Here is a 10,472-nt window from a genome sequence, read left to right on the forward strand (position 1 = left end):
ACTTATTCATCTTGTTTCACCTCCATCTTCCCCTCTAGAATGTCAGTTCCGTAAGGCAGGGACTTAGGTCTCTGTCGTGATGTTCAGTACACAGAGCCAGGCCCCTAGAGGGCTCCTGGGTGAATCTTTAGGGGGGAGTGAAGGAATACGTGGGTTGCAAAGGAAGACACACAGGCTCCTGTCCCCAGGGAGCCCCGCTGGACCACCGGGCAATTTGGGCCCAATACACAATGGTCAGGCCAGTGCTGGGAAACAGTAGGGCCCGGGAGGAGCCCCCAGCTCTGGGGATCACCCCGGAAGGATCTCAGGAACCACACGTTGATGGAAAAAGGCAGGTTGTAGGTGACTTTGGATGACAGGATAGTTTAAAACCCTGCCCAACGTGACAAATAAAAGACATCACACTGAAAGGAGCCTGACACTTACTGGATGGCCACATATTGTCTGACTCCACAGAGATCAAATACCCAGAATCGGCAAATCCGTGGAGGCAGAAGGCAGATCTGAGGTTACTGGGGGGGTGGGGTGGGGTGGGGGTGGGAGTGGGGGTTAGGGGCACTGGGAGTGACTGATAAAGAGTAACAGGATTTTGTTCCCGGTGATGAGAATGTTCTAGAACTAGATAGAGGTGGTGTGATACAACCTTGTAAATGTATGAAATGACACTGAATTGTAAAATGGCTAAAATGGCCAATTTTTTTGTTAAGGATATTTTACCATAATAAAAGAAAAATCCAAGAGGTGGTTTCTTTCACAAGATCACTTTACTTGGGATTTGAACCCAGCTCAGACGCCCCAAGTTGAAGGATGGTTGGAGTGGCCAGCTCTGCCCCCCATGGCCGAGCTGAGCCAAAAAAGCACAGCGTTCAGGTGACTTGCTCTGAGACCTTGGGCAGGTCTGGGCCTCAGTTTCCCCATCTGAGAAAAGGGGGATTCCCATGTTTGGGGATCTCTCAGAAGTCAGAGGGCAAAGAGAGGCCTGGGATCCCCAGCAGGGGTATCGTGGGGAGCCCTGCGCATACCCTCTGCCACCACTACCCCCCCAAAAAAAAAGTCACAAGTTTGAGACTCAAATTCCACTTGTTTTTATTTAGTAAGTGTGGACCAAGCAGTGATTGAAGGGACAGCCTCCATGAGGGTCCCTCTGCTTGCTGAGTGGGGGGCTGGCCAGTGCCAGCCTCTCCTCACTCTGGGGTGCAGGAATGAGGGCGACAGGCAGGGGACCAGGCCAGCACGGCCCCGCCCCATGCAGGTGGGAGTGTGTCACTGCAGCGGGCCCCTCTGTGTGGGTGGCACCATGTCACCCTGTCCACTCGTGGGGAGCACTCAAGCAGGTGTCTTGGGGTCCGTGTCTGCCCACCTCCACAGCGGACGCAGGCTACTGCTGCAGATCCCCGTGTGCCCTGGGTCCCATGGCCACAGTGTGTAGTCTGTGACCTGCCCACTTGGGCCCCCGATCACCAGGACCCCGGCTTTTGTATGTCTCAAGCATGGCAGGTGTTTTTCTGGGATGCTGGGAGTAGAAGCTTGGAGGCTGTTGGAATCTAATTGAGTGGGGGCTGCAGCCCCCAAGGGGCTGGATCCAGTCTGGCCCCAAAGGGTGGACCCCCAGGCCTCGCCCATCCGGGTGGAGGTGGGAAGGGGCCGTGACTGGGGCTTGGTCTCTTCCGGGTCCCTGGGGCAGCCGACACCCTCACAGGTGTTCGCTGTGGCAGGAGAGAGAAGAGGGGGTGCCTGAGCTGGGTGGGGAGCGTCACAGCTCTCGGCCCCCACCCCCACCCTGCAAGCCCCAGCGGCCGCAGCCCTCAGCTCCTCCAAACAGACGCCGGGGTACCCTGGGCAGCTGGGCCCCCGGTATCCTGCCTGATGAGCGTCCCCCGCACGGACCGGGCACTAGCCCAGCCCCATAGCCCACTGGGATCCAACACCCCCACGTGTCAGGTCCCGGGGGGCGGGGCGTGGGGGTGGGGGTGGAGGGGACCCCGCAGGGCACCCACCTGGCGACCTGGGCCAGGATCTCCTTGATGCGCACCAGCAGCTTCTCGTGCTGCGCGGGGTCGCGCTCGATGGCGCCGTGCAGCCGGGCCATGTAGAAGTCCAGGGTGCTGAGCGTGGGCGTCTCGCCCGTGCCTGCGGGGGGCGGGGGGTCAGAGGGCGCGCGCGGGGCAGTGGGGTCAGGGCCAGGGCGGGCGGGGCGAGAGGGCCCGGCCAAGGTCAGCCGAGGGGCAGGCGGGTCGCGGGTCGCGGTCAGCGGAGGCTGGTGAGGTCATCGTGGGCGGGGCCAGGGCGCAGGGCTCAGGGGCGGGGAGGAACGTGAGCCTCCCAGGGGTGGGACCAGAGAGGGCAGGGCTCTGAGTGGCTCAGGAGCTCGGAGGCGTGGCCAGAGGGGGCGTGGCCACGCGTGGGAGCTCAAAGCCAGGATCCCGGCCGTGCATGGAGGGCGGGGCGGGGCCAGGGCGAGAGGGCGGAAAGCAAACGTGGGGCGGGGCGCAGCGCGGGAGGGCGGGGCCGAGCTCCTGGGAGGCGGGGCGCAGCGCGGGAGGGCGGGGCGAGGGCGGGGCCTCCGCACCCGGCACCGGCAGCGAGGCGAAGCTGGCGGTGAGCGCCTGGCGCACGGCCTGGAGCTGCTGCTGCAGCGCCAGCGTCCGCCGCTCCTCCAGCGCCAGCTCCTGCTCCAGGCGCTCGCGCGCGCTGCTCATGCTCTGCGTGTGCCGCTGCAGCACCGCGTTCTGCTCCTCGAAGGCCACGTTCATCTTCCGCAGGCGCCGCAGCTCCGCCTCCCGCGCTGCAAAAGGGGTCCCCCGGGCTCAGAGCCGCGCCCCTGCCCGGCCTCCCGCAGTCTCTGCTCTCTCGGCTCCCGGCCTCCCCCGCCCCGCCTCTAACCCCGATCTCGGATCCCAGGGCCGAGGCGGGGGTCCCCTTCCACCGGGAGTCCCCGGGCATTGCTCACCTTTGTTTTGATCCAGAAACTCCTCGGTGAAGATAGGGACATCGAAGGTGGAGAAGCCGTCGCACTCCCCGCCCTGGAGCAAGGGGGCAAGGTTGGGGGGGCCAGCCACACCTCCTTTTATAGAGGGGGGTGGCCTCTTGGACCACTTCTCTGCGTGGCCGTCCCCCACGGCTTGGGATTTTAGGCGCCATCCAGCCCCTAAAACCCTCCCGCGACCTTTTTTCGGGAGCAAAGCGCCCCCACTGCCCTGCCCTCTTTTGTGGGGTGCACTCACCCTGTGTCCATTCAAGAGGGTGTTCATGAGCCCGGAGCCCGAATCCTCTGGCGGGGGGAGAGACGGGGTGACGGTCGGTCGGTCTCCGCGTACTGTGTACCCTCCCCACTCCCTCAAGCCACCTCCTCCTTCCCTTCCCCCTGGGACAGCCCCCCATCTGGGTCCCCCATCACAGCCCTGTAAAATCCTAACTGCCTGGTTTGTCTCTCTCCCACCGGACTGTGAGCCCCATAGCATCACAGCTGTGTCCCAGGGCCCGCGGCAGCACCCGCCCACCTTTCTTGATTTTCTTCTCCTGGATCTTCTCTGTACACATCTTGTAGGCTTCCGACTGCTGGTAGGCCCTCAGCTCCTTCATGTACTGCTGCTTCTCCCGCTCCGCCTCGTCCAGGTACCGCTGTTGGGCGGCAGGAGAAGGCGTGGGCCATTCCAGAGAGAGGGGAGGCCTCGGAGGCCGGGACCCCATCTCCATGGCTCAGCTCTCTCGGTGCCCTCTCCTGTGCTGAACATTCTATAGCTCCCTATTACCCCCCCCCAAAGCCAAAATCCATCTCCTCAGCTTGCTGCTGGGGGCCCTTCTGAGCTACTCTTACCTTCTGATCCCCAACTCCCGCCTCCAGGGATGGGGTCCCACGCCTACTCTCTCTGTACACTTCTACTTCTGCCTGTTGAATTCCCCCTTAGAGGATGCAAAGTGGACGTTGTTTTTTTGTTGTTGGGGTCCTTGATATTTTTGCAATTATTTAATTTGCAGGATTTGAAAATCAGAAGGCTTCACTTAAAAACCCATGCCCACCCCCACTTTTTTAGACACATCCACACTGGTTGTTTTAAGTTTGAGGTCTCTCCTTGGCTACCCGCTCTCCCCTCCTTCAAAAATGGGAACAGGCTCACGGGTGGCCCACTCTGCAGGTGGAAGGAAGGCCCCAACCCGCCGAGCCTTTGGGGGATGTCCCAGGGGATGCTGAGGGGGATCGGGGGTCCGCCGGAGCCCACTGCCCTCCCCACCTGCTTCTCCGACGGCTGCAGCTTGCTCCACTCGGCGCCCAGCATCTTGGTGATCTCGGGGAAGGGCAGGTCCGGGTGGCGGGTGCGGATCTGCTCCCGCCGCTCGTTCAGGAAGCGCACGTAGCCCGTGACCGGGGCTTTGGGCCCGTTGGGCAGAATCTTCTTCCGCTTCTTGCCCTTGGGCCAGCCGCGCTTCTTCACGGGCTGGACAGTGGGGCCACGCCATTAGGAGGGGCCTGGGGGGCTGGGGCGGGGCCTGGGGAGACTGGGCGGGGATAGATGAGTGGGCGGGGCCTGGTTTGTAGGCTGAACCCAGAAGGGCTGGAGGTACGGCCTGGTCAGGGGTCAGGACCCGGAGGGGTAGATCAGGGTCCTGACCATGGCTGAGGGGGCCAGAGGTACTGGGGGAGGGGCGTGGCTTGCAGGCGTGGCCTCTGCCACATGGGCGTGGCTCCTGTCATGTGGGCGTGGCCTTTCGCCGGAGGACTGGCCCACAGGCGCCCGCGGTGTCTCTCCGGGGGCGGGGACAGTGGGCGGGGCCCGCGCTCTGTTGTGGGCGTGGCATATGTCGCGGGGCGGGGCCCCAGCTCGGGGAGGGAAATCAGGGCTGTGGGGGGAGCCACAACCCATTCGGCTCAGGCCTGGGGGGCAGGACCCCGGGCCTCTCCTCCACCTTGCAGGGATTCTCACCTCCTCTTCGTGGGATGCCTTCTCGCCGGCCCGCGGGCCCTCGCCGCGCTCTTGCTTGACGGCCACCACGAAGCCCCCATGCTGGCCCGGAGCCTTGCCGCCCACCGGCCTGGAGACACGGGATACCGGGGGGTGGGTGGGTGGGGGGTGTCACCCCGCGGCCAGAGCCTTCCCTGCCCCCACCCCGCGCCATTAGAGACCTCAGACAGTGACAGCGGAGTCTGAGGGGTCAGGATCCGGGGGTCGGGGCAGGAACACTCGGGTACACAGTAGGGGACCCCGGGGTGGGGAGTTTGGGGGTCCTAAGTGGGGGAAGGCGGGGGATGGAATCAAGACCCTGGGGACGGGACGGAAGCGGGGATCGAGGAGCTCCGACGGGGCGGACGGGGGCCGTGGGGGGCTCCAGGTGGGGGGGCAAGCGGAGGAGACGTCGCACTCACGCGGCGGCCGCGCCGGGCTGCTTGGGGCCGTGGGACATGGCCGCTCCCGGCCGGACCTGGAACACAGACGTGGGGCGCGGAGGTGAGGGGCGCCCGAGTCCCCCGAGGAGGAGCCCGGGAACGCGGGGCCCGGGGCGCCTGGGGGGGCCGGGTTCGGGGGCGGGGGAGCCTCGAGGGCGGGCGCCCCGGGGATCCTTTGTTGGGCGGCCGCGCCCCGGGAGGCCTGGGTCCGTACCCCACCCCCGGCCCGGGGGGCGCCCCACCCCGGCCCCGGCGCCCCCGCGCCCCCGGCCCCTCCCGGGACCCCGAGTTCCGCGGCTGTTTTCACCTCCAAAGAAACTTTCCCGGACCTCTCGGCTGCTGCGACGCTCCAACCAACCGCCCGAGCCCCGCCCCTGCCGGCCGCCCCGCCCCGCCCCGCCCACGGCACGCTAATAAGGGCCCCGGCGACGGGCCGGATTGGGTGCGTCCTGGCTCAGAGGCGGAGACATGCAGATGAGGGGTGGCGCGCCGGTCGGCGATTGGCTGGGGTGGCGGCGGCGCCGCGGGGGAGGGGGGAAGGCAGGCGGCGGGCGGTGCGTCAAGTTCGGCTGCGCTCGGCGGCTCTCGGGACTAATCAGAGGCGCTCGGAGGGTCAGGGCCGGGGGAGGGGGAGGCCTCTCCGGGGCGGAGCCTCTTAAAGGGCCAGCACGCGCGAGACTCCCCGCCCCCGCCGGATCAAGGCGCCCGCGCATCCGGGTCGCGCACCGCCCCCGTTGCCAAGGGGACGGCGATCGGTTGCTAGGGTAGGAGCAAAGGCGCTTCCCAGCAGCCGCCTGCCCCCGGGCTCGGGGCGGATCACTTTTGAGCATCTTGCAAAATCTTCCTATTTATTCCCTCTACGTGGAGCCCCCGAGTCCCGCTCCGAGCCGTGGGCCTCGGCCTTCCCTCCTGGGGAAATTGTGGACATTGCACGAGAATCCAGGTGTCTGAGTCAGCCTAGGGCTGGACCAGGCGCTGACCTAGAAGCACTTCCTAAACGAGGGTGGGAGAGGAAGGTCGTGAGCCTACAAGGACCTCACGAAGACGGCGGGTTTGGGGACCACTAGGGCCCTGGTCTTCTCTTCGTGACCTGGGCTGGGGGGCTGCCCCCTGCACCCAAAGACCTTTGCTTGCTGTTCCATCTGCTGGAATGCCCTTCCCCTAGATCCCTGCCTGGCTCACGTCACCTCCTTTAGGCTCAAATGTCGCCTCCGCAGAGAGAACTGCTCCAGCTCATCCTTCCCTCCATACACCCGGATTTATTTATTTTTTCTCCATAGATCTGTCTGCTTGGTCCTTTGATTTATTCTCAGCAGCTAGAACGGTGGCCATACTAGGTGCTCAATACCTATGGCTGAATATGAACAAATGAAGCTATGAATTTCTAAGAGTCAGGTGCAATCGCTTTGGAAAACAGTCTGGCAGTTCCTCAAAAGGTTAAACTTGGAGTTGCCCCAGCATAACCCAGCAATTCCACTCCTAAGATATAGCCCCAAGCGAAATGACAACATGTCCTTGCAAAGACTTGCACCCAAACATTCGCAGCTAAAAAACAGAAACAACCCAAACGTCCATCCACAGATGAATGGATAAACAAGTCATGGCACAACCATACAATGGACTATTCGTCAGCCATAAAAAGGAACGAAGCACTGATTCATGCGAAAACACGGATCCGCCTTGAAAACGTCAGGCCAAGTGAAAGGAGCCAATCACAAAAGGCCACATACTGTAAGATTCCATTTATAGAAAAGTCCAGAATGGGCAACTCCGTAGAGAAAGAGGATAGATTGGTGGTTGCTTACGTCTGGGGCATTGAGGGGAAATGGGGAGTGAGAGCTAATGGACCTGGGTTTCTTTGGGCTAAAATTAGATTGGGTGATGGTTGCACAAGTCTGTGGCGATACTGAACTGTAATGTACCCTTAAGAGGGGGAACTGTATGTGAGTTTGTATCTCAGCAAAACTATTATTATTTTTTTCCCTATGAGGCAGTGAGGAAAATGGGCCTGTCAGTGGGGAGGTTCCCCAGGCCTTCCTTGCAACTCTACTCAATTAAAAACAATCCAGGAGGGTCTTCCCCTTTTGAGGATCCTCCCCAGACCTTTGACTTGATTGACAAGGCTTCTGTTGCCATAGAAACTGATTTCCTCCTCCCAAGGTACCCCTCCCCCCTCCCCCCACTCCACTTTTGTGTTTCAGGTCCGGCCTGGAGCAGCCATGTCCCAGAGCCCCGAGCACCCCCTTTCCCCACTACACCTCCAGGCCCATCACCCCTCCCCTGGGCCCCCCCCACAGCCCCAGTCTGCCTTGTCAGAACTTCTTGATCCCCACTTCCATCCCATCCTCCCTGGGTCAGGCCCCCCATATCTGGGCCCCTAGGTCTTCAACCTCACCCTCCTCCTCATGGGGATCCCCACTGTCCCCCCAAGTGCACCTGTCCTGAACCCCAGATCCTGATTTCCTCCACATCTGGGTTCCTGTGGTTTCAGCCTGGCCTGGATGCACGTTCCCAGCTGAGGCCAAACCAGGCCTGGCTCCATCTTCTTATTTCAACACTAGACAGCACTTCGGCGCTACACTTGGGGGCCATTTTAAACAGTGAAATTAAATCACCAGCCAAAAGCCCCAAAATGCAAAAATTGTGGCACTGAATATATCGTGGAAAGGATACTCATCTACAGTTTGAGAGATGAAACCAGAAGACGGAGGGCGTGTCACCTTGTTTAACATCCGCTGGGAACGTGGGCATCAGGTGACTTTTTTTTTCTCTTTTTTTTGCTCTGTGCACATCTGGGAAAGACTGAAAGCTCCATGAGCACTGATTTTGGGGTCACAGATGCATTTTAGTGAGTAGGCAAATTCGCAAACACGGAATCCAGGAATTGGCGACAATTGACTGTACATACAAAAATGGAATCCAGGAATCGAGAATAGACACATACATATATGTGCACATGTGCGTATTCTTATAAAAGATGTGAGGTCATATTCTGCAAGCCTCAATCTGAAAACTGTTCTTTTCTCTGGAGTCCTTAGGTGTTAGGCATCCAGCAATACCGCATCCTTTTTGATGGTTGCATAATATTCCAGTGTGGCTGCCTGTCCCACCATCTGTTTGTTGAGTCCTGGCCAAAGCACATTATATAATGTTACGAGACTACAGCCCATTTCTACAAACACCCTTGACCTGCTTTTTCAACCCTTGATTTTTTCTTCCAGGTTAGGAAGGAAGACACAAAATTGCTCGGTCCGTAGAGCGATCACATTTAATATTTTAATGGCTATTTATCCACCTGGGGTGGTTCAACTTTTCTCTGCCATCCAGGAAGAATCAGGTTGTGTTTAGTGGTCCCTGGGATATCCCAGCCCTCCTCAGGATTTCTGCAGAGAGAACTTAATATAGGGGATTATTTAAACAGGTGTGGCCGACTGAGAAAGCAAAGGCTGCACAATAGCAGACTCAGAAGTAGCAGTTCTGTCTCTGCGGCTAATGGGACAAAGGCGTACGGAGCCGGAGACTTCAGTTATCTGACGAGGGGACACCCCACTTCTGCTGGAAGCTTGGGGGAGGGGAGGGTTCTGAGTCCCAGCTGTGAGACTAGGGCAATTGCAAAACCCTGAGCCTCAGTTTTCCTCTCTGTAAAGTGGGATGACTTTTTAAAGCTCTAAGGAGAGAGCTTCATGGAAACTGCTCAGAAGAGCTGCCCCCCAACCCCTGCCCCCGCCACTTGACAATGTCCGGAGACATTTTTGGTTGTCATGAATCGGGGGTGCTCCTGGCTTCGTGTAGGTAGAGACTAGGGGTGCTGTTCAACATTCTAAATGCATGGAGCAGCCCCCCACCACAGACAAGGATCCAGCCCCCAAAGGCAGCCGTGCTGAGGTGGGGAACTTGTCTAGAAGCCCCTGTCTGATATCCCTTAGCCTCCCAGTACCCCAATTAGGTAGGGGCCACTCTCACCCCCATTTTGCAAAGGGGGAAACTGAGTCTTGGTGACTTTCCTGAGACTGCCTTGATTTGACTTTGGCCGCTGACCCCATCCACCCCGACCCCCACACTCCAAGCCACCCTCAGATCTCTGAGAGCCTCAAAATCCTCCCTGGGCCCGAATCAGAGAAGATCAAAGCAAACCTCCGTGGTTGACCCCCTCGGTGGCTGGACTGGGGCCACCAGGACATCTGATCTCCAGCCAGGGGAGGGGGGACGCCAGCCTGGCGTCAGGGCCAGCTGGGGACGCTTCAGGGATATCAAGGCTGTCAGGATCTCGCCTGGGCCCCCAGTCTGTCTGTCTGTGTCGCTGTCCTACCCTGCAGGGTGGTCATTCCTTCGTCTCTCCTTCCCCAGCATCCCTCATTCTGGCAGCCCCTTCTCTGATCCTCACCCCAAATATGAACCCCCTCTTAGTTGAGGCACATGTCCCCTCCACTGATTTCCCCACCCCATGCAGCCGAGGTCTGTACCTGGACTTTTCATCTGACTCTGTCCTGCACTCCCTCTAAAGCCCACCATAACTCCCAGTTACCTCAGGGTGAAGTCCCAGCTCCTTACTTGCCCATAAGTGACCCTTTGTCCTCTGACCCCTCCAGCCCCAGCCCTGACCTCCTGGAGCTGGGGGGGGCTCCCACTCTGTCTCTGAATGAATGAATGAATGAATGAATGACACTGAAGTGGGGTTGGGCCACAGGTTCAGGGTTAGCCTTGTTCCTGCTTTCACCACAGACTCAGGGTGAAGAAATATCAGCTGGGCAACCACCCCCCACCTCCATCTGGCCCTAGGGGCAATGGGGAGTATCCCAGGGGTTTTTGATAGTAAGGAAGGCTGATAAAAGGGTGAACAGGGCCGCCTGGTTCCTGCATATTCCAGCAGAGGTCACCCGGAGCTGAGTTCGAATCCTGGATCTGCCTCTCTTTAGCTGCGTGCTCTCTGGGAAACAGCTAGGGTCTGAGCCTCAGTTTCCACAACTGTAAAATGGGGACGCAGAGGTGTAAGGTCTCTCAGGGGTGCTGGGGGGATGATTTAGGATAATATTTTTTTAAAGCCACCTCTCATTTCCCTGGGAGGAACTGAAAAAAGAGCATGCCCTCC

The 10,472-nt window shown here is 59.9% G+C and overlaps 1 protein-coding gene across 1 annotated transcript; it reads right to left on the reverse strand.

The window, feature by feature from the left end:
* Positions 1-1,554: 1,554 nt before the first annotated feature.
* Positions 1,555-5,758, reverse strand: HMG20B (high mobility group 20B). Its single transcript, XM_037824013.1, has 10 exons — positions 5,691-5,758; positions 5,363-5,418; positions 4,923-5,031; positions 4,233-4,436; positions 3,501-3,621; positions 3,225-3,271; positions 2,951-3,023; positions 2,570-2,785; positions 1,998-2,130; positions 1,555-1,706 (listed from the first exon to the last, which is right to left on the reverse strand). The coding sequence occupies exons 2-10, from the start codon at positions 5,398-5,400 to the stop codon at positions 1,694-1,696; spliced, it is 954 nt and encodes a 317-aa protein (XP_037679941.1). The 5' UTR covers positions 5,401-5,418; positions 5,691-5,758; the 3' UTR covers positions 1,555-1,693.
* Between the last annotated feature and the right edge of the window lie 4,714 nt (positions 5,759-10,472).

This window comes from Choloepus didactylus (genome assembly GCF_015220235.1).
Source record: "Choloepus didactylus isolate mChoDid1 chromosome 25 unlocalized genomic scaffold, mChoDid1.pri SUPER_25_unloc1, whole genome shotgun sequence".
In the NCBI taxonomy this organism is placed as follows: Eukaryota; Metazoa; Chordata; class Mammalia; order Pilosa; family Megalonychidae; genus Choloepus; species Choloepus didactylus.